Genomic DNA, 24,511 nt, shown 5'->3' on the forward strand with positions numbered 1-24,511 from the left:
GTGGTTTATTTGGGAGATGAAGGAACTTCAGTAGGCAGGTGAGGAGGGGAGACAGGGAGGGCCCAGGGCATATTATTAAGCCAACTATGCCAATTGGCCCCTGGAGCCTGATCCTCCAGGGAGACTCTGGCAAGTGGTCTGAGACGTAAGCAACTTCTGAGCAGTGTTGACTGAGGATGATGGATAAGACTGAAGGTGGCAGAGAATTAAGCATGAACCCCCAGGTTCTGAGAAGCCTTGGGCACAGAGCCCAGATCCTGGCATTGAGGAGCACCCAGAAAGGTCCCCAGGCATGTACAGAGCATTGTGCTCATCTGTGCTAGCCTCCCTCATGGCAGCAGTGATAGGCTGGGGGCCAGCAGGCCAGTACCTTTGGGAAGGCTCCCACACTGGGTGAGAGTTGTCGTTGGGTTGTATGCTTCTCCTTGGCCTGAAGGACTGGACCAGGCTTTTTAGCACAAGACCCAGATGCTGATCTCTGCACTCGCCACCCCTGGTGTCAACCTTGTGACTTCCCTGGTGTCTCTGTCTCTTTCTCTCTCTCTCCCCCTGCCCCCCGTCTCTGTCTCATTCTGTCTCTGTCTCTCTCAAATAATAAGACGGGCACATTTCCCCCCACCTCTTTCTGGCCTGTCCTCATCCATCTTCTCTTCCATCTCCTTCTCTCCCTCCTCTCTTCCCACCATTCTATCTCCCTGTCTCTTCCTACTTCCATCTCCCCACTCATCTCCTCCAGAGCCTATATCCCCCATATCTTCCCACTCTCCATCCTTATCTCCCCCCACACACGACCATGCTTTCTCCCACACACTTACACTCACACAGTCACATGCGCCCTCAGTACTTTAAACATGCTCAACAATTTGCATTTCCTTGAAAGCTCCATATTATCTCATACCTCCTTCAATTAGAAGGCCTTTCTCCCCCTGCCCTGCTGTAGGTCTGTGTCATAATTATCTCAGTAAGCACTTCCTTCATGGGGTTCTAATTGTTTATGTGTCTGTTTTCCCACTTCACTGTGAGCTCCTTGTCTTATTATTTCAGGGCTCTCGGTATCTGACCCCAAATATGGCACATAATAAGCACTCTGTAGACATCGAGACCGCCTCCTCTAGTGCAGGCACTCGGCAAGCACTGAGACTTCCCCCTCGATGGAAAATTAATTCTTCTGTGTTTTTTGTCTCATTCTCTCATGGACCATGAACAACTACGTGAGAACTAATGTGCTATTGATTATGCCCTATATTATACCTTTCCAGCAAGCATTTGTGCTTAATAGCAGAGGCATTCTAGAGATATCACGTCATTATTTAAAGATGTGATTTTCCTTGAAAATTCAGTCATTGGGTTATGTTCACTGATAGGGGCTAAACTTTGAAGAGAACAAATCTTTTGAGCTCTTATTCAGTTCCTGCTAAGAATCATGACAGACATCGTGGGCAGAGCTCAGCCCTCAGGTTCCTGGAGGACAGAGTGTAGGGCAAACCCTTCTTTTTTTTTAAAATCACCCAGAGTGTTTTTCCTGTTAATGTGCATGAATAGAACAAATAAATGCTCCTCCATATCTTTTGGTAAAAGTTCACCATCTGAATATAGTTTCAGGGATTTTTAAGGATATGATCCATTATGTAGTTTGGAAAATATTGTGTTGCCTCTGTATTGTTGCTTGTCAGTTGGATAAAGAGGCTGAAAAAACTCAGTTCAGGAATGCAAATATGAGAAAGCACTATCTAAGAGGAAGCACATTTGTTGGGACAAATAGGGGAAGAGAAAACAAGACTGCAAATCTTGGTCTCATCTCTCATACTCACCTGAGAATCAAATCAGCCAATTGATGTGACTCTCTGTACCGATTTCCTCAACTCTAGCATGAAGAGGCAGGGTCAGCTGACCTTAAATGTCTGTTCAATCCAATTATTCACTTGGTAACTTCAGAATTATCTGTGGATTCCTGAAAACCAATGAAAAAAAGGAAGTCTGTGTGGCAAAAAGGTAGTGGTGGTGCTTTCAGTCAAGCAGGGATGTGATAGGGGAGTGGGGGGTGTTGGTGGAGTGAAGGTGAGAACAGAGAAGGCCGCGTAATGGAAAGTGTGTATGAGCATGGAGAGAGACTCCAGAGACCGGAAGCATCTGGCAGAGCCTGCATCCACCCCAGATTGTTGTTAACACATGTCAGTGATGAAGCTGAAATAAAGTCTATGCATAGTGAGGAAGTGAATGGGAAGATCCTCCTAAAGTTAGGCGGGCAGCATCCAGCCAGTGAGGGAAGTGATCATCACAGCCAGAACAGGTTACCTAGTGGATTAGCTCAATGCTTTTGGGTTCATTAAAATGAATTTCCCAGGCAGAGGTGGGGAATGAGGGGTTTATCCTTAGAGGAGCTCCAGACCCAGAGGTGTTACTGGGGCATGAGCATGCCCCAAAGAACCGTGTAGAAAACCCCTGCTCTCCAGCTTTCAGGAAGTGAATTTGATGGATAATAACCACGTGTTATATGGAAAAATAAAAGGCAAAGAGAACAAAGCATTTTTAGATGGAAATTTATTGTTCTAGGGATGCAGAGTTACAGTTTGTATCAGTCATCAGTGTATCATAGTATTTATTGATTTCATTTCTATTTGCATCATTAATTTAGGAAAAGAATGTCTGCAGTTCAGTAAGTGTTTCAGTTGTATTGACAACAGTCTAATTTGGGCTCTTGAAGGTACTTCTCACAGGTCTTCAGGAAACCTTTTTCCATCAGCAAAATGAATTGAATAAGAATCATATTTTCATGAAAAAATACCGGAAGGTATTGTTCTGAAATGACCTTACAGTGAGGAAATCGGGTACAATGTGCATTGGTCTCAGCACAGAAAACATCTGTAGTCACAGGAGAAAAGAATTTCTGTTTAACCTGTAATTATATTGTATTCCACCTGCCATCCCTTTTTTAAGATACTTTCCCTTGGAATCTGTAAAGTATGCCTGTTAAAAACTCTTGAGGTTAAAAATTAAGCATCTCTAAGTTCAAAGGATATGAAACAGAGAGACATAAATTGTATCTTCACAAATGTCTTATTTCTTTATCTTTTCTTAGTTTGTTTTATTATTTTATCATTTGTTCTGGCCTTACAAGATTTTTATTTAATTGGGTATCTATTTAGATCATTACTGCCATCTAGCATCTTAATAGCATTCTGCTGGAGGAAAAAAAAAAACCTTCCCTGCTATTAAAAATGGGACATACCTTTCAAAATATCTTGAGGGAATCAAATCAGTTGTAGTGAGAATTATCTGCTCTTTTTTGTGTGTCAAAGCTCAGACCTATTTTATGTTCAGACTGAGACCTAAGGAAACAGCTTTCAGATTTCATTATCTCATAGGTGTGTTTCTAATTGCAGTGCCTAACTGCCTCATTTAGAAAATGTTCTGACACTTATCTGTGATAGACCATAGTCAGTGACTTTTTTTAAGGCTTTAATTACTAACATACTGAATCAAAGTGCTTTTTTATGCCTTGCTTTTAAGAAAAAGTCATGAGTGAATCACTTTCACCAATTATAGTGTGATAACCACACAGACATCTTTATGTAATTACTAGTGCCAGAGAAAACTTGATTCTGAAGTTGCTGATCATTGATGTCTACAATATATTTTTATTCATAGAAAATGGAATTTGTTTTAAGTTGATGTTCTAGCAAATAGTATACCAATTGCTGTGACTTTCAGGACTTGATATTATGTAGACATCATATAGGTAAGAAATCTGTGAAACTGATTTGTGTTTCCTTTGTCTAGGACAAAACTTTTCAAAGGAAACATTGTCTAATGTGTTACTTTCATAATAAAGTAATTAGATTGTCATGCTAGCTTAAAGTGTCAAGCTATTATTATGTATTGCAAGGTTTTATTCCCTAAATTGATAAAAGTAAAAATCCATCAAACTTTATTTTATTTAAAAATTGTAGCATTTTATAAAATTCAGCTTTTAATATGTGCTATTTGTGAAATTGTCTGTTTTCTAAGATAAGGTGAATTTCTTGGCAACATCAGCTTTTACTTTCTACTTCGCTGTTCCCTGTATGTGGCAAAGACTGCAAGGTATAGGTGTATGCTATTATAATAATATTTATCATAAAGTCAAACTTTGTTTCTACTTAGATTGAATATGAGACTCAAATTAAGAGGATGCAGCTATTCCCAAAAGATAACCTGGGACTAAAAGGTGCACTGAAAGATGAAGACCGAGAAAAGGTAAAACATTAAAATGATAACCTTTCTGTTAACAGGGTTTCTGTGGTGTTTATATGTTAAGATTTAAATACAATTATCCTATTATTAAGATCTTTTTGATTAAAGCTTGCTTAGGTGATTATTTAAAGATTTTTGCTTATTGAGTATTTAATGCTAATTTAATTAAATTTACTGAAAGGTGGTTACTTTGGGTTAAGAGATAGACTCCAAAGAAAAATCTCAGTGTTAGTATTTAAATTGTGTTTTTCTAAATCATGTTTTGTAGCTGCTTTTTTCTTAGTTTGATAAATGTTTTAAATGAAAAGTAAACAAAACTTGCCATTTGGAGTCTTTTCTTTGTGTGTATATAATTTTGTACATTTTGACCTTTTCACAGAAAAAGTGGAAAGAAAAGATTGCATATCTAAGCAATAGACAAAAAGATCGGTGAGAAGTTCTTACATAAATTCCGCTATGCATCTGCTGTGATGCAGGCGTCTAATCCTCCCGCCTATCTCCATATAAATGATTCTGTTCAAGACCATAGATGTTTTCTTCACTAAAAGCAGTAAAGCTCTTTTAGATGAAATGTCTAAAAACATCTTGTAATAACTTGGAGCATGCTGGCAAGAGTAGTCACTTGTGACTATGTGTGAAACCCCCTCAGCCAGTCGATATTGTAATAAGCAAAAATGCTAGCATCACTCCATTATTCAGAAAAGCCAACAGCGCGCTTGTTCCTTAGGCTGCAGCATTCATTAAGAAAAGCTTACTGGGCTGAAAGCTGGAAACAGATGATAACGGGATATGATTTTCATATTTAATGCTTTCCTTGGAAGAGTATGTGTGCTACAGATTGATAGAAGAATCAACTGCTACTTTACTAAAAGACTTTCAGGTTTGCCCTATAGCTACCGATGGAATCATTCAGCCAAGAAATTAACTTTTTCTCCTTTTACCTGCTTTATATATCTGCTAAGCAGGCTGCCTGGCTGCCAGTAAATGTTATTATGCAGTTAACTGTTTGGTATTTAAGACTCTTATCAGAAAAGAAACAGAGGCCACACTATTTTGTTTTTATAGTAGGAGGAAGGTTTTAGTTTTTCTTTCTTCCATGCATTAGCAGGCATTAATCTGAGTTTATAGGAAGTTTTAGTTTTTCTTCCTCATAGATTAAAAAGTTTAAAAAAAACCCAAGAATTTAGAGCATTCTTTAAACTGTAAGATACAAAACACCAAGTCCCAGCAACCTTGACCTATATAAAAAGGCCTTTAATGATAAATGATGTATATGTCATTCGATGTGGGCCAAATGTGGTGTGATGTGATAGACTTCTAAACCATTCAGGCAGTTTTCCTGTTTGACATTCGGTCATGAAATAATTGACATGTTTTTAATCTATAAGCCAGTTTGTCTTTCTGTGCCATTCCTGATAGACACATTCTTAGTACAATGGTGTCAATGGTACTTAAGTAAAATGGGAGCCTTTTTTTTTTCTCTTTATTTGCACGACTGATTCTTTACCTTACATATAGTTATGGAGTCTCCTTTTAAGTTATATTTAAAATTAGGGCAAGAGACACACAGTTGACAACTTAAAACGTTATACACAATAATTAGAAGAGCAGTCTTTTCTTATATATGGAAAGGCACTATCTCCTTAAAAGCTTTGACTACTGACTATGTAAGAATCAATTAGGTAGTATTTTGAGAAATTTATATCTTGCCTTTTCCAATTTTCTGTTGATGTTTGATCAATGAAAAGGTAATACATTTCAGCAAAATCATGATGTAGTTCATCCTTATTATATACTAATTTCTGAACAATTCCTTATCATGTGGATTACATTTTAATTTTTAGTGGAATCTGAGCTTCTCTTCTTTGGGCAGTCCTGTGACTTGGTCTCTGTGCCCAGAGTCATTGGTCTCCAGGGACTTTCCTAAAGTACAGAATGGTCTTACTGGTTGAATTCAGTAGATGCTTGTTAAACATCTGTCCTCTATGAATGCCACTGTTGAGGGTGCAGTGTTCTTTCTAAGGCACAGGACAGTGTGTGATATGTGCCAGCTACATGGGATAGGCACAGGCTTTTAGGAGAAGGAAGGTGCTGCTTCCTTGACAGGGAGTTCTCCATGCCTTGGTGGAAGAGATGGTATGTGAGCTGGTGTTGCGGTGGGCAGGAAGCCCATCAGTGGGAATGTGGTAGATCTTCCAGGGGTAGGAGATGCTATGGACAAGGGAGCAGGAGCAGGGAAGCCCAGTAGGTTGTTGTCCAGTCTGGCTGAAGTCTGATGTTCTTATAGGGAAGTAGAACATGAGCTTGGAAAGGTACATCACGGAGTTTGGAACCTGAAACATAGTAACAGGCTCAGTAGCTGAGATTCCTCTTAGAATGACCATGTGTGCATGGGTGTGATATGCGAGGGGAGATGGAGGAAGGACTTGTGAGCAGAGCAGTGCACCACAATTGTGTGTGGCCCTAGGAGGAGGAACTGGCAGTGTGTGCGGGGTGGCTGGAGGAGGAGATCATAGAGCTGAGGAAGTCACCGGGATCAGCTCAGGCAGGAAGAGTTACCTGAGGGCCTGTGTTGGAGGTGACTGTCAAAGGAGAACCTAGTAAGGGAAGGACAAAGACCTAGCAAGCTGGTGATAATTCTGAGTTATAGAAAGACTTTTTAAAAAGTGATTGTACAACTTTCAACAATAAGCAGTAACTCAGATGCCAAGAAAAGCCATCAAGTAGTGGGTATCTATTTTTAAATTGCAAAACTCAGCTCAGTGGGTGTTAGGTATCGCTGCTTGCACGTGTCCGTCTGAGGACTGCTCTTCAGAGCCTGAATTCTCTTAGAAGGATTGAGAACTAGTGTATTCTTCTCCAAGCTTGTTCTCACTATTAAGTTACTTCGTAAACTTTAAAAAATAAATACCAAAAAAGACACAGTTCCTTTGAATCCTCACAAATTGTACAATAACTTCATAATTCTTCCCCTCTATTATAAATAGTCATTTTTATATTTTATTTTAATTCTGTTTGTCTGTGCGTGTTCTTCTGGTTGTTCCGTGTTTTGGTATGAGCAGTGATTGGAAAATATCATCAAAACACACCAAAGCATCTTTCCTCAGGGGAGATGGAGCAGGCTTTTGGGAGTGAGACTGTGCATTTGGGGATGGGATTGTGAAGTTTTTTGAACTATTATGCTGTGAAATAGGATATACTAGAAGTCAACGTGACCTGATTGTACTCTGTCAGAAATGGACAACTGTGGAGGACCAGGGAGTTTCAACACAGGACTGAAGGCTGGCTGGGTAGAGCCTATCCCGGTTGTAACCCTCTCTGCAAACGTCAGGAGGAGAGCAATTGTGCAGGTTGCTGCTGCGCTTCTAAGACAAACAGGAACACTGGGCAGTCAGTGATCACCGCACTCTTACTCTGTGCCAGGTGCTGCATTAACACTTGACATACATCAGCTCATTTAAGCCCCCAACAACCCTGGAAGTAGATGTTCTGTTGCTCCCCTTTCATAGTACAGCTCAGGAGTAATTCACTCGTCCAAGGCTACACAACTAGGCAGAGCCAAAATTTAAACCCAGACCATCTGGCTTCAGCTTTGTGCTGTTAACCATCTTGCTGCGGTGCTTTCCAAGGTGGTATGGATAAATGCTCTTCAAGAGTTGGGAGAAATTCCTAGTGAAATAAAAACAGTTCCATGTGTGAATCTCACCTAACTTGAGAGTGCCTGTCTGCGGGCTGTGATATTCCAGCAGAGTGCCTGCTCTGCATTGCTCACCTTTGGAGTAAAAGTAGTATTGGTTTCAACTGACTTCGTTGTGAGAAGAAACACCTCACAGCTCTGCTGAAGAGCTTAAGGGAGGAGGCCCATGCAGCCATGGGTGACAGCTTGTGCCTGGTGGAGGATGAGAAGTGCAGTGGCCCTCATCACAGGAGAGGCCAGACAGAGAAGATGACAGCCCAGTGAAGAGTCATAGGGCTCTTCCCTTCCTGCTGGGACAGATGCTGCCTGGGGATGTGAGCAACGTTCATAAGACCAAGGCAGTGCTGCAAGGGTGGGCTCATCTCCAGGGGTGGGGCAGATGCCTGTCCGGGAAGCCTGGTTGAGATGCATGCTGCAGCTAGGGGGAGAGGAGTACTCAAGTGTCTCTGTTTAAGGAGCCAGTGACTTGGGTTGGAATGCGCTGGGAGCAGATTCAAGACAAGGGTTCAAGTGTGTATAGTTGATTAGGGACGTTATCCCAGGAAGCACTGAGAGAGGAGCTGGCAGCACCTGGAACTCAGCCCCATTGCGAGCCCCATTGTGAGCCTGGAAAGACTGCAGAGCATGCCTTGGGGCATTCTACCTTAGAGGCAGGAAAGGGAGGTGCGCCCTGCAGCTCAGTTACTGCCTGTGTCACACCTGGCTCCTCTTCTGGTGCTGCTGACAGCTGAGAGAAGCTCTCAGGCCAGAAGGCACAGGTGCTTACAAGAGGACACTGGCCATGCACTGGGATGGGGCAGGCCCAGTAACATGGTCCTGGTCCTATCACACCTGCTAAGGGAAAGAGTGGTGGTGGAGGAGGTAGAGGACTGGGTTATGATTTAGGGTTATCTGTGTAAGCCCCACTCCTTATCCTTACCAACCCACGGTGCTGCCTTTACCAACAGCCTCCTGGAAGCACTGCTCAACTATAAACAATACCGAGATCTCCCCAGAGTGGAGCTCTGCCTTCATGGGGACGGTGACCCTCTGTTCTGCCATCCTCAAAGCTGTCACTGTATTTGACTCAGAGCTATGACAAGCTAAAAGGTCGTCGTTTTGTGTTCAGCTGGATTTCTTTTATATTCATTGCTTTTTTATTTCTATGTGTTTCTATTTGGGAAATAATTTGAAATCAACCCAAGTTGCACAGTTCTTGAAGTCCTGGCCCTAAAACTAGTTGTGCAGACCTTCTTTTCAGGAGAGGGTTCTTCTATCCCAACTACCTAGACTGTGAACTCCTGCAGGGCGGGGCCCAGGCCTTCCCCATACAGGGCAAATGGTGGGTCGTGATAGCTTGCTGATCTCTGGGGAGAAAGGGAGGGCGAGAGCTATTCTCTGAGTGAGTTATGCTGCCATTTCATGTGAACTTAAGAGGGCATTTGGACATTTGAACCCTCCACGTCCTGCTTCCTGTTGGTGGTGCCTTCCAAGCGGCTGGTGGGAGTGGTTCGCGTAAACAGCTGACATACTGATCTTTCAGGCACGGTTCTAAGGACTTTATGTAAGTAATTTTATATAAACACACACACATTTATTACACACCTTTACAGTATAAGAACTATTCTAATATCCATTTTACAGTTCAGAAAATGGGGGCTCATGGTTAAGTAACTTGACCTTAGGTCACATAGCTAGAATTCAGATCCCAGCAGGCTGTCTGGAGTCTTAATTAATACATACATCAGCCTGCTTTTCAGTTACTGAAAGAAAGGGATTTTTTTAGGGAAATCATGGGAGAGGGCCTTTCTTTAAGGAATAAGCTTTTCTTATAGTAAAGAATGAAAGAAAAACCACATTTTAAAAACTTAACCTTTTGTGAGGACATTTGGCTAGCAAGTGTGTTTTGTGACAAAGGCTCTTACACGTGAGAAAACTATTCACAGATACAGGTGCATATCGTGGGGTGGAGTGAGGGGAAGAGAGAAAGCAAATGAGAAGGGGCAAAGAAACAGAAGTCAGTTTAGCAAGAGGAAGATGCATTTCATGGGAAGCACTGTTTCTTTTCTCCGTTTGATAGTGCAAGGGATTACAGAAGCACCACAGGAAAACAAATATTGATTTCTTGTTCTTAGAAGACTTTCCCAATTTCATATACATATATTCCATGAACTACTATACTATTAGAAAAAGTTATTCTTCATGCAGTCTGGGAAAAAATGTCAGTGCCTAGAACTTTCTTGGCAAGGAATCTGGCAGTGACGATCACAAACAGTATATGCATATCTTTGTCCCAGCAATCCCACTTTTGTAATCCATCTCCTAGAAAGAAAAGCTTTAGTTCAAAATGGCAAAAACATAATCTGTCTGTTGCAGCATTATTTTTAACAGCAACAACACGGGCATAATCTGAATGGCTAGCCACAGAGGAATTGTGGTGCTAGGGGAGGGCGCACCCCTGTGATTAAGCACTGTGTGTCTTTCACGCAGAATCTGGTGTATTCCTCTTGGTCCAGAGATGTCCAGGGGTAAGGTAAGAGAGGGAAGTGAGTTGCAGAGGGTGGCTTATGACATGCATTCACGTTTGTGCAAACACCTAAGCCCTCGTCCATCAGGAGCTCATTTCCTGTGAGTTGAGGAAGGTGTGAAAATACATCCTAAGTGGTAACTTCAGTGTCCTTGGAGGGAGAGCAAGGCAGTGGGCAGGGGAGATGAAGACCTTGTTCCTTACATACCTTGGCGTTGTATCTTGTTTCTGTAATTTAATTGTGTCAATACAGTTTTAAAAATTAAACCTAGAGGGAAGGGACAGGCAGGCGGTGCATCCATTTTAGGAAGGAGGATGCTGCTGTAGATGAGGCTGTGCTTCCATGTGGTGGCGTGTGAGCAGCCGACCCCTGACATGGGTCCCACAGACCCTTCGGGATGACAGAATGTGGAGCTGACATTCTGGCCCCCAATGTAGTTCTGTCTGTTTCTTTTGTGAACAGAGAGTTTCATCCTGAGCTACCCTGTTTGGGAATCGTGGAGCATTCACAGGGCATGTTGAATTATAACAAGAAAGGGCTGTTGCCTTGGCACTGCTAGATGCTTGGGAAGCTTCTTGGGAAGCATCACTTGCAGACTGTGACTTCACTTTGCTTTGCTTTGATCAAGGCGGTTGCTGAGGCTTCGGAGGAGAGGGAGGTTCTGGGGTGCTCATGTTTATTTTTTGGACGTTACCTGCTCATACTGTTTCAGAATGCTGAGTTTCTCTTGAACTTCTGCCATGCTTCCTCTTTCCCCACATAGACTTGGTTTTATTTATCAGATACAAGTTTTATTCAGGATCTGCTTTGGGGAGATCAGGTTTTATTCTCATTGCATTTAGTAAGAAATTAGACATAGACTTCAGATTCATGATTAGGGATTTCTGTATTTATTTGTTTTTAAAGGCTGTAGTAGTTTAGTAACACAATTTGAGTTGAACTGATCTGATTCTGTTTTAGATATTGATGCACAGAGATATGCATTAGAGTCCTGGTATCTGGGTTTGAATCCTGGCTTTGTGATGGTGAGTAAGTTGTTCCACCTGGCTGAGTCCTATAAGAGTAGGGATAGCAATAATAATGGTTGTTTTGAGGACGTAAATCTCTTAGATTGTGCTTGGCAGCTTGTAGGTACCTGATCAATGTTCACTAATTCTGTCACCATTTTTGTCCCCACTAGGGTAGCCTTACTTTGGGTTCTTGACACTTATCTAAGATGATGGAGAAGCCAGTTGAGGGCATAGAGAGGCTACCTGTGAATTAAGAAACAAGAGGTAATGTTACCGGATGGTGCCAACTCATAAGGAGTAATTTTGTAGCAATTTACTTTGCAAAACAGTTTACAGAGCACACCATCAAAGCCTGATTTAACAGATCCATTGTAACATTTAGATGGCCCAACAGTGATGGATTTAATGGTCAGAGGCATCTCTTTGTGGTTAGTTGTGAGAACCTGTGGTGACCATAATCTGTCATGGTGGCAAAGTGACAGAAGAGTTAAAAGTCACATTGGCATGTTTTCTTAGTTTGCTAGGGCTGTCATAACAAAATACCACACACTTGTGTGGCTTAGACAACAGAATTGGATTTCAAAATCTCACAGGTTCAGAGGCCAGAAGGTCAGGATCATGGTGCCAGCAGAGCTGGTTTCTGGAGAGGACTCTGCTCTTGTGCCTGTAGCTCTGTCCTCACATGGCCTTTTTTTCTGTGTACACCAGCAAAGGGAGGGGTCTCTGCAATCTCTTCCTCTCTTGTAAGGACACCAGTCCTGTTGGATTAGGGTCCTACACCTGTGGTCTCATGTAACTCTACCTCCTAAGACCCTATCTCCAAATGCTGTCACACTGGGCATTAGGGCTTCAGCATAAGAATTTTGAAGGGGTACAGTTCAGTTCATAACATGTGGTAAAGTAAAATAGTTCCTTCAGGATTTTTGCATGTAAATTATTATTAATGTTTTTTTAAAGCCTCAATGTGACTTATATACTTACTTATATAGAAATTAAGAATAATAATTGTACTGTGTGAAAAACTGAAATTTTGTTCAAACAGCTGCATTTTCATTTTGTGTTCAACTTACTACTTCTCATTCCCTGTCTGTGAAGAAAATAATAAACTATTAAGACAAATTAAACATTCCCTTGGCATTTTGCAAAACATGGCATATAACATATTTTTTTAAGGTATAATAATAGTCAAGAATCCACCTGCCTGAACTATTATAGTTCATAATGATTAAGACATTAGTACAACAATTCTAAACTTGCTGGGTACCTCCTATGTCTGTCCCTCTCTTTCCCCCAGTAAAGATGAACTCCTGAATTTAAAAAGTTACCTTCAGTTTACTAATAAGTATTTTCAGTCATGTTCATTTACTACGACTTTCTCCAACTCTCAACATTTTTTTAAGACTGCAGATGGATAACTGTGACAGGAAAAGTAAGAACTGAACTAAAATCTTGGATTATGAATTTATCTGTGGCACTCACCTACACAAAGCCATAGGAAGGTGTGGGAAAGTTGGTCATTATGTCAGATTCTTACATACTGATAGATGTTCCTTCTTTTGGCAATAATGTCTGTCTCTCAAAAACGTTTGAATTCCTAATACTATCCTGTGTCAACAGTAATATGAAACATGGCATTCTCTCTGCAGCTTCCCTGGCTCAGAAACTACTTTGAGAAGACACATCACAATGTTCAGAATTCAAGATTAAAGAGCAGCCTATTTCCTGTTGCTAAGCCAACAAAATGACAGACTTTCAAAAAAGAAAAAGACACCTGTCATATGGCTTTGTCTCAGCCAATGGGAGTGTTTCCAGCCCACAGAGACTGACCCAACTTGTGTCTTGCTAGAGCTGGGTTTACTTGCACATGCTGAGCTAGTTCAAATGCAGTATTGCCTGAGAGTGAGCAGCAGTTAATTTTTGCAAGTTTCTCATACTTTTTTTTGTTATAAAAACTTAAGTAATTGCTGGTGGGAGTTTAAAATAGTGCAGCCACTTCAGGAAACAGTTTGGGAATTCCTGAAAAAGTTAAACTTATAGTTACCATGTGACCCAGAAGTTCCAATTTTTGGTATGTACCTGAGAGAAATGAAAGCTTTGTCCATACAAAACCTTGTACACAGATCTTCATAGTATTATTATTTTAATTGGGGTCTCAATCTGTTGCCAAGGCTAGAGTGCAGTGACATGATTGTGGCTTACCACAGCATTGAGCTCCTGGGTTCAGGCAGTCCTCCTGCCTCAGTCTCCTGAATAGCTGGGACTGCAGATACATGCCACCATACCCAGCTAATTTTTTAATATTTTGTAGAGACAGGGTCTCACTGTGTTGCCCAGGCTGGTCTCAAACTCCTGGGCTCAAGCAATCCTCCTGCCTTGGTCTTCCAAAGTATTAGGATTGCAGACATGAACCATCATGCCAGGCCATAACAACGTTATTATAATAGCCAAAAAGTGGATACAATTCAAATATCCTTGTCTGATGAATGGATAAATAAAATATGGTATAGCCAAAGAACAGAATATTATTCAACCAAGAAAAAGAGTGAAATACTGATACATTCTACAACGTGGATGAACCTTGAAAGCATTATGCTAAGTGAAATAGACCAGTCACAAAAGACAACAGATTGTATGATTGATTTTTACATATATAGAATGTCCAGAATAGATGAATTTTTACAGACAGAAAGTAGGTTAGTAGTTGCCTAGGACTGGGGGTTGGTCTGGGAAGATGGAAAGTTATTGCTAAAAGGTATAGGGTTTCTTGTTGGAATGATGAAAAATTGTTCTAAAATTGTGGTGATGGTTGCACAACTCTGTGAATATATTTAAAAAAAATTTTTGGTATGTGAAATATAAACAAAACAGTTTTCAAAAGTTTAAACCAAGTTGAATTTATTAAATTAGAAAAAAAGAAAAGATGAGAATAACAGTGTTTATATTTCTGACAGATCCTATACAGATTTATTTTGGTAAATTTCTTCTGCCTGTGTTTAGATTTATTTTATGTAGGTATAAGCATACTGAGTATATGATTTTTTTTTTTCAGTTTACCATATGGAAGCATTTTTGTTATGACATAGCCTTTATTTGACTCATTTTATGACTTTATAATCTTTCCCTGTTTTACAGTTATGCAGGCTGCTTCCAACGTTTTATGCTTTAGATCATGTTGTAAGCGAGCTTGTTTGTCCACATGACTTTTTCTCTGTTAGGTGTATTTCCTCAAGGTGGATTTCCATGTAGGATTGCTGAATCAAGGCAGCAGGCATGTTCAGGACTCTTGCTGACAGATTTCCTTTCCAAGAGGTTTCTTCCCATTTATTCTGCTACCATCAGCATGAGAGCCACTATTTCACCTAACCTTCCTCAGTACTGGAGGTTAGAATTTTTAAAAATAAACTGTATTTCACAATAGTTTTAGATTTGCAGAAAAGTTGCAGAGAGAGCACAAAGTTCCTTGGACCCTCCCCAGTGCCACCATTGTATCTGGCATTGCTATGCCACACTTGTTGAGACTAAGTCAACAACATAGGCACATTGTTGTTAAGCAGATCCCAGACTTCATTCAGATTGTCCAGTCTTTCCCTCAGTGTCCTCTGTTGCAGCACCTGATCCAAGATTGAGTGACCTAACATTGTAGCACAATGCTGGTGTTGTGGCAATGCTAATATAAACAGACCCGCTTGGTGGCCAGCTGTGTAGAGGTATAACACATGCTATCATGGGCCATGCGCAATGCTTGATAATGACAATGAAGGACTGTGTTACTGGCTTATCCTTCAGACAGTTGACACGACTTGAATGTGACTGTGAAGTTGAAAATAAGATTATATCAGTGTTAAATTTTCCTATTTTGATCTTGAACTTTGCTCAAGAATAAGAATAACCCTGTGCTTTGGAAATACATGCTAAAGTGTTTAGTGGTAGGGAGGCAAGGTGTCTTGACTTAACCTCAAATGATTCCCCAAAAAATGATATGCATGTGTATAAGTATACACACACATCTATATGAAGAGGGAGAGAGAATGATTAAACAAATGAGGCAAATCATAAACACTTGGTGAATCTGGCTAACGAGTATTAGGGGAGTGTTTTATATGATTCTTGCAATGTTACTGTAAGTTTAAATTGTATCAAAATAAAGCTGGGCACAGTGGGACATAACTGTAGTCCCAGCTACTTGGGAGGCTGAGGCAGGAAGATCACTGGAACCCAGGAGTTGAAGTCCAGCCTGAGCAACATAGAGAGACCTCATCTCTACAAATTAAAAAATATATATAAATGAAGAGTTACTGCTGCCTAACACTAAAACCAGCAATAACTAGAAATATAGCAGTCCAGGCATAGTGGTTTATGCCTCTAATCCCAGCACTTTGGGAGACCAAGGCAGTAGGATTACTTGAGCCCAGGAGTTCAAGACCAGCCTAGGCAACATAGTGATACGTTGTCTCTACAAAAAATAAAAAATCAGACAGACATGGTGCATGCCTTTAGTCTCAGCTGCTCAGGAGACTGAGGTGGAGGGCTTGCCTGAAGCCAGGAGGTCAAGACTGCAGTGAGCCGTGATTGTGATCAGCCTGGATGACAGAGTGACAGAGTGAGAGCCTGACTCAAAAAAAAAGAAAAGAAAAGAAATATAGCAGGAAGAACTTCCTGTTGAATCACAGTAGATCCTCAGATGGAAGTTGACTTTTTTGGTTCTTAGTCATGAATGTTGCACCAGTCCATAGACTTTCACTTTTATGCATAATTAAGGACTGCCTTTTGGTAGCTCCTCGCTGATTTCAGGCCACTAAAGTGTAATGTACTCATTAATTTGTGGTTACTAGAGTTTGTTGAAGACCCAGAGTTCAGTATTTCAAGAAGTCTGGCAATAGTTGACAAAACTGCAGAACACTCAATAACTACTTGCAGGGCTGTAAATCTCTTCTTTTAACTGTGCTGTCTCTTGAATTGGTCACTGTTTTCACTTCCTGTGGTTCTGGAAGTGTTTACTGTTAACTGAATCATGGTTCTGTGCTACTTCCATGCTACTTTTCTTGATGTATAGGCCACCATTTCAATTGTTGTTTTTTCTCTCTAGTTCTTCGCTCTCTGGACTCTGTTCAGTTTGACCTCTCTCAGTGGGTCAGAGACATTTGAGGATTACTGGCTGAGAGAAGTAACTCCTGGGCACTTGATTTTGCCCTCCCCAGCTGGCTTTCTTATACCTGGGGTGCCCCTACCTTTTGGCTTTGTGTCTTGGGCTTTAGCAGATCAGAAAGAGGGAATTGCCTAGGATGGCTGTGTCCTCCATATGCTTAGTCATGCTCAGGTGTCGGTCCATTAACACTTTCTAAACTGATTTTGAAAGTGAACAAAGGCCTCCCAGACTTACATGTCTGATCACTGATTGGCCACAATCTCCACTGAATGGCTACAGTGCATGTCTGCCCTGAAGCCTGGCCCTCCCCTGCCCCAGCTCCCCAAGTAGCCCAGCCCTCAGAGCCATGCATCTAAACAACTTGTTGTTGAGAACAGGACAAATGAAAGTAGTTTTTAGATTAAAGTAGTGATAATAGATGATTTTTGTCTGTTTTCAAATTTGCCTTTGTTACTATATCAGTTTTTTTTATTACGAAAGAAATAGAAGACACATTGTATCACACTATTCAGATGGTGAATCAAAATGTTGATTAATATCATTTTGCTATTTAAACTATATGGTATAATGGAAAAGTCTTTAAAAGGACCTAATGGCCTCTTTGGATGGCAAAATGACAGTATCCTATAAGGTAGGCTTGACCCAGCAATTTCAGTTCTAGGAAGGGACCCTGCAGTTGTACATACCTGTGTGCAGAGAGACATACACTTAAGGGTAATCACTGCAGCCTAGTTTGGAGTGATAAATGCTGGGAACAAGCCAGTGTCCCTTCATAGCAGACGAGTTACAGAAATTATGGTACATTCTGCAGAATAGGATGACATGCAGCTGTTAAAATTACACTGCATAGTATTGCCACCCTTTGGGCACATACACACTTGCTGGTATATGCAGATCTTTTCTGCAAGCGGCTTACCTGAGTGACTGTCTCTGTGGAGAACTGAAGGGTCATGGAGGGAGGAGGATTTCCTTGGTCCTCTGTACTTTTATGCTGCTGGACCTTCATACTCCTCTTCTTTGCCCTTTATGGGTACAAATGTACCTTTCTGAATCTTAAATTGGCCGCATAACTTCTTTTGTAAGGATTTTTTGTTCATTTGTTCTCTTTTTTGTGACAGCTTTATGGTTATTATTACATTCACAGAGTTGTGTGACCATCATCACAATCAATTTGAGAGTATTTTCATTGCTCAAAAAGAAGCCCCATGCCCTTTAGCAATCACTCCCTACCTCCCCCGTTCCTTCCACTCTCCACCACCCTCCCCTGCCATCCAGCTCCCAGCCATAGGGACACACTTAACTACTTTCTGTCTCTAAAAATATGCCAATTTTGGACATTTCCTATGAATGAAATCTTATAATATGTCATCTTTTGTGACTGACTTCTCTCATTTAGCATAATTTTTTTAAAAGTTCATCCATGATGGTAGTATGTATCAGTTTTCTGTTTTCTTTTCATGGCTGAATAATATTCCATTGTGTGGATATATCCTATTTTGTTCACCTAGTTGTCAGATGATGGACATTTGAGTCATTTCTACTTTTTGGTTTGTATGAATAATGTTGCTGTGAACATCCTCATACAAGATTTTATGTAGACATATGTTTTTACCTCTCTCCAGGGGATATATGCCTAGGTATGGAATTGCTGAGTAAGATGGTAATTCTGTTTAAGTTTCTCAGGAACTGCCAAAAACAGTTCTGAGGTAACTGCATCATTTTAACATACTCACCAGCAATGCATGATGATTCTGATTTCTCCATGTCCTCTACAACATGTGTTATTGCCTGTTGTAGTGAAGTCCTGTAATGTTATGTTACCTTGGCATCCATTTTAAATATGTTGAACTTTCTTGTATTAGAGTAGAACTCAGTCACCCTGAAATAGTTTCTAGTTTCATCCCCAATCCCCAGTTACTTGGTTTGGTTGATCCAGATATCTGTCATATACAGCTGCTTCTTGGTGGCCACCTTCCTACTGGACAACTAGATGCATCATGCTTAACTGGCTCTGTGAACCCTCATACCCCACATGGACCATAGTGATATGCCATAATGACCACCTCTCAGTCACTGGGTGACCTCCTGGAACTCAAGACTGCTTGCTTTAAACCCACCAGTTAAAACTCCCCATGTTTGCCATGGGAAACCTGTTTGGGTAGCAGCCTGGACTCAGTAAAGACATTGGCCCATGGGTCCTTTCCTTCCTTCCTTCCTTCCTTCCTTCCTTCCTTCCTTCCTTCCTTCCTTCCTTCCTTCCTTCCTTCCTTCCTTCCACCATGTGAGGGTATAGATCCCTTTTCTCTCCTCTCTCCCTGCCTGATTCTCTTGACATTTGTGTCTGTGTGTTCTCCAGGCGTGCCGTGTACCTCCCCCAAGACCTGTAAGTAATAAAATCTTTATTTCCATCTTGTGTCTCTACTAATTACTAGAGGAGAACTCTCCATCTTAAAGATCCTAAATTAAAACTTCTATCTTTCTTATAGCCATTGCTATGATCTGAATGTTTATGTATCCCTAACATTAATTTATTGGAATTTTAACCTCCAAGGGGATAGTATTCCGGGGTGATTGGATGATGGAGTTGGCGCCCTCATGAGTGGGAGTAACACCCTTATAAAAGAGGCTCCAGGGAGTTTGGTTGTGCATTCCACCATGTGAGGACACAGTGAAAAGGCACTGTCTGTGAGAAAGCAGACCCATACCAGCCCACGAATATGCTAGCACCTTGATCTTGGACTTCCCAGCCTCCAGAACAGTGAGAAACAAATTTGTGTTACTTATAAGCTACCCAGTCTATGGAATAAGACAACCATCCTACTGGGTAAAGTGATATCTCAGTGTGCTTTTGAATTAATTTCCCTAGCAAGTAATGATGTTAAGCATCATTTTATGTGATTATTGGCCATTCACATATCTTCTTTGGAGAAACATCTGTTCAAATCCTTTTCCCATTTTTAACTAGGTTACTTGTCTTCTTATTATTTAGTTGTATGACTTCTTTATATATTCTGGATACTAGACACTTGTCAGCTATATGATTTACAAATATTTTCTCCCATCCTGTAGATCATCTTTTCACTTTCCCTTTGAAGCATACATTTCTTTGTTTAAAAGTGTAGTTCCTTCACTATGTTTGCTTTGTGAACTATCATCATTATTAAAATTAAATATGTGAACTGTATTGTTTTAAGCTCATTCATCATGTGGGGAGCCATGAGTTTCATACAACATGGTAGGTACTGACTGCAGTGGTCATGCTTCCCTTACTGCCTTTCATTTCTGGAAGAAACCTAATTGTTCATACACACTATGTTTACCACCCATCTCTTTTGGTGTTGCAGGTTGCAGTGCAGGCAGGAATTAACTCAGAAACAGCCATATCAAGAGGATTGTATCAACCGGCAACAATCTTTATGGGCCGCCAAATGTCAGCTGTCTCAAGCATTGGAGATTTCCATACAGAGCAGAAATCTCCCCAACCCACAAAGAACTTTTCAATTTCTGACCCACATTCACACCGACAGACAGCCCAGAGCAGTAATGTGACAGACAGCGGTGTAGTACAGACTAGCAGTGACACACAGTGCTTAAATAAGTCTGACAAAATAGATGGAAAGGCATCTCTTCAGATTGGTGAGAAGACGCCAGTCACAGCCAGTGTATTGTCTGAGGAGGAACAAACTCATTGCCTGGAGATAGGCAGCAACACACGTCACAGCAAGAGCAATTTATCTGAAGGCAAAAATTCCGCCAAACTCCCTTTCCCGCTGCAGGAAAGATTAAGCCCAGAGAACAGAACCACCGACTTAAAGTGTGACAGTTGCAGCAGATCAGAGGGATCAGAGGGAGAAATACTGACACGGGAACATATTGAAGTCGAAGAAGAAAGAGCCGACCCGCCAGTCTCTCTGATATCAGTTTCAGAATACTGTGCCTCTGGAAATAAGTGGTCTCAAGAGAAGCATTCTGCTTGGGAAGGTTTCTCAGGTGGGATGAGAGGCTGAGTCTGTTTGCTGATTTTTGTTGGCATTTAGTTTTTCTGGGTAGTAGTGATCTGATGTAAGTGATCTGATCTAATTTTATCTTTTTGTCAAAAAACAGTGACTTTGCCAACAAATTTCATTCTAATAAGTTCTTAAATAAATATGTGGAAATATCTTTGCCAGTGAATTTGCTGATTTTAAATCCACTGTAATATTTAAAATATATATTTTAAAATATTTTTGAGATTTTAAATATGGTAGCTAATTGTGGATTTTTCCTGCGTGGTTTTAGCTAGTGAGTACTTGCACTCTGTGTTAAATGACTTCTCCCTGAAGTTAGTGATTGGTAACTGTTCATATCCCCTCTTTTAGATCAGCTTGCTCATGGGAACCCAAAGTCACAAAAACCCTTCACAAACATGCAGGAAGAGGAGGAGGAAAGTTCGAGCAGCAGTAGTGACCTCACAGTTTCTGTAAGTGATGATGATCTGATTTTAGAGAGCCCAGAACTACAGCCAAATCCAAGCAACAAGATGGAGAGAGAAGGTGGCATGGAGGCCTTAACATTAATCCATGCTGAGCAAGAGAGAGACACCCCATCAGCTGGAAAAAGTAATTGTGCTTTGCAGACCCTGAGCCCTCCTGATGCAAAAGAGGAATCCTCTGCTAGCTCATCAGCAGGAGAGTAAGCCACTCCATTGTTTTGTTTTTTATTTTTTTCTCTGTTCTGTTTTTGAGTGCAGCTGTTTTTAGAGACCATTGCATTGGAAATGTATTATTGAATACTCAACCATGACTGTGTACATTTCTTAAGTTTCATAAGTAGTTGTTTAGATAAGACCTAGTCTTCCTTCTTTCTTTCTGTCTTTCTCTCGCTCTCTTTCTCTCTCTCTCTTTCACAAAATAGCTTTAAAAGTCTGAGTATCATTGAATAGTGGTGGTTGACAGTTCATAATTATATCCTAACAATCCCCGGCTAATTTGTAATTCATCCTCCTGCCCCCGATTCTCCAGCCTTTTGAAAAATAAATCCATTTTGAAGTTTGGCACCATAGAAGGTGACAAATAGTTATACTTACTAGGAATCCAGCGTTAGAGACTGAGAACTTTGTATCTAATTAATTTGCTTAATCCTTATATTCCTTGCTATAGTGTCATTTTTGTCATCTCATTAAATATGAATTAATAAGTTCCTCTAATTGTATATCTAAGCCCGATTTCCTTTTCTGAATATAAATATGAGAACATTGAAATCTCTAATGTTAAATAGGAACATCAGTGTTGTACATTTTGAGCACTTAAAATATCTAATGATACAACTCATATATGCATGTTTGCTCTTCATTGGAAATACTAGGTAAAAGAAAACTTTGTAGAAAGATTTTGCATATCTACTGTGTAGAAAGCTTGCTGAAAATGAATTCTGTAGTGAAAAATAGCACTAACAGCATCAAATCTCCTTTAGAGGTAGGAAGAACCCAAGTAAACAACCTAAAGTAGATCTCACCTTTTACAGTAAGGAAGCAAGGCCAGGAGCATAGTATGTTACATAGGCCATTGGGGCAGAACCCTCTATACATTCTGTCTCCCAGCTGCTGTACCTGGCCCCACCCCCAGGACTTTCAGGTGCACTGTGATGCCAGTTACCCTTTCATTCCAACAGTACAGGCAGCAATGAAAAGCCAAGTGGGCATTCTTGTGTATGAGGACCTATGAGAGCACCTGTACCTTTCAATTTATTGCCTCTTGCCATTCATTATCTACTTATGGTGAAAAGTTTAATATATAGTCTAATTGTGCCAAACTGATGTTCAGGAAATATTTATTCAGAGCATATCCAAGCACAGAAACTTGTACTACAGATGGTAAAGCAGACGTGGTTCCTGTCATTGGGAAGTTTGGCTTATTGGAAGGACAAGCCAAATGGATTTTTCTAGTAACAATACTTCTCTCCTCAAAGAGGTACAGGTAGTACATATCACATCATCTAAAGCTTTATGACTGACGATGTACTCTCTAGTTTTGTGTTTGTGGGCTTGCTTTAAGGCATGGTGGACAAGTCAGTCCTTTGGGAGGATATCACTGGGGCACTAGTGTCCTTACCCAGGATTCAGTCTTTTTCTCAGGTGAAGAAAGTTGAGTGTGCATGTGGAATGACTGCTTGCCACATCTCTAGAAGGCGAGAATGCACTGTCTCCCATTCTCCTACATGAATGACTCTTTCTATGATCTTCAAGCCAACTGCCTTGGAATTTTGATATTTCATTTTTTAATATTTATTGGAAAATATGGACATTTGAAGGCATTTTGAGTATTTGTCTTAATAGCATGCCCCCAGAATGAAAAGTCAGCCTGCAGTGGTTGTTTCTGTGTGATCAAGTTTGCGCTCAATTCTCTGTGGTGAAGACAATTGCCAGGATCAGGCACATGTGATGCTGAATGATGCTGGATACCTTGCCAGCAGTTCTCTTCATTTACTGTTACCATGAGCTCTTCCCCTTTGCTCCCAGGATTAATTATTAATCTGAGACCATGGCACAATATGTACAGACCTGATGCTGTATCCTCAGAGGTTCCGCATCTCAGTTTCCATTGGGTTCTGTTGGGGGCCTGGAAAAGAATCACTTGCATGGTTTTAGTTAGCAGAGGTGAAGAAGTGGGACAAAGAAAGACATGGAAAGAGGATGTAAGAGGATGACAGTGAGAACAAGGGTGAGAGCTGTTGTTTTAGCACATCTGTGTGCCTGCTGAATGGTTGTACTTGAACATACAACTTGGTCTTGAGTTTCCTGGCAGTGAAGGTAAAAAGGGAAGTGCTTGGCAGTTGCCATCTAAGGAGAAAAGTTAAGCCAAGTGTGATTTGTGTGTGTGTGTTTTTAAATTTTTTGGTACAGCTTTTATTGAGATATAATTCACATACCACACAATTCACCCATTTAAAGTATACAGTTTGGACCAGGTGTGGTGGCTCATACCTGTAATCGCAGCACTTTGAGAGGTCAAGGTCAGAGGAATGCTTGAGATCAGGAGTTCAAGACTAACCTGCACAACATAGCAAGTCTCCATTTCTACAAAATAAAAAATTTTTAAAATTAGCCAGGCATGACGGTGTTTGCCTGTAGTCCTAGCTACTTGGGAGGCTGAGGCAGGAGGATCCCTTGAGCTCAGGAGTTCAAGGCTGCAGTGAGCTATGATCACAGCTTGACTGGCCAAGTCCCCGTCTCAAAAAAGAAAATAAAGTGTACAATTCAAGGGGTTTAGCACATTACATCATTAATTTTAAAATAGTTCAGTAAAAATATCTAGCATAAAATTTGCCATTTTAGGTGCACAATTCAGTTGCATTAATTGCATTTATGATGTTGTGTGATATTCACCCCACTTCCTGATAACCTCTAACCTACTGTCTATAAATTTGCCTATTCTAGATATTACTTATAAGTAGAATTATGCAATATTTTTCCCTTTGAGCCTGGCTTATTTCAATTAGTGTAATACCTTCAAGGTTCATCCATGTTGTCACATGTACAGTGTCAGAACCTCATTCTTTTTTATGGCTGAATAATATTCCAGCCTATAGACTCTAGTATATGGATATACCACATTTTTTTGCTCACTCATCTGTTGAGGGACACTTGGATTACTTATACCTTTAAAAGTCAAATATTTTTGATAATTTTATGGTCCACTCCCATGGATGCTTCTAGACATTGAAAGCCAGACTATGATTCACATGCAATTTCTCCATTGCAGTCTGTAAAGAACTCTTGTCTCAATAAAGTAAGCATACTGGAATGAAATTGAGTAAAATAAATGTGGTTAAAAAGGATGACCTTGGCTGGGCGTGGTGGCTCATGCCTATAATCCTAGTTCTTTGGGAGGGTGATGTGAAAGGATTGCTTGAGCCTACGAGTTTGAGACCAGCCTGGGCA

General features: G+C 40.6%; 1 protein-coding gene across 2 annotated transcripts in view; it reads left to right on the forward strand.

Moving 5' to 3' along the window:
• KIZ (kizuna centrosomal protein) overlaps positions 1 to 24,511 on the forward strand; it is a 114,224-nt gene that overhangs the window by 13,212 nt on the left and 76,501 nt on the right. For both annotated transcript variants that reach the window (XM_008064544.1, XM_008064545.1), the window contains exons 4-6: positions 4,144 to 4,236; positions 19,938 to 20,583; positions 20,952 to 21,264. In XM_008064544.1, the coding sequence (XP_008062735.1) occupies positions 4,144 to 4,236; positions 19,938 to 20,583; positions 20,952 to 21,264 (1,052 nt within the window). The remainder of the gene's footprint in view (positions 1 to 4,143; positions 4,237 to 19,937; positions 20,584 to 20,951; positions 21,265 to 24,511) is intronic.

Source organism: Carlito syrichta, unplaced genomic scaffold (genome assembly GCF_000164805.1).
Source record: "Carlito syrichta isolate Samal-C Ts95f unplaced genomic scaffold, Tarsius_syrichta-2.0.1 Scaffold307683, whole genome shotgun sequence".
Lineage (NCBI taxonomy): Eukaryota > Metazoa > Chordata > Mammalia > Primates > Tarsiidae > Carlito > Carlito syrichta.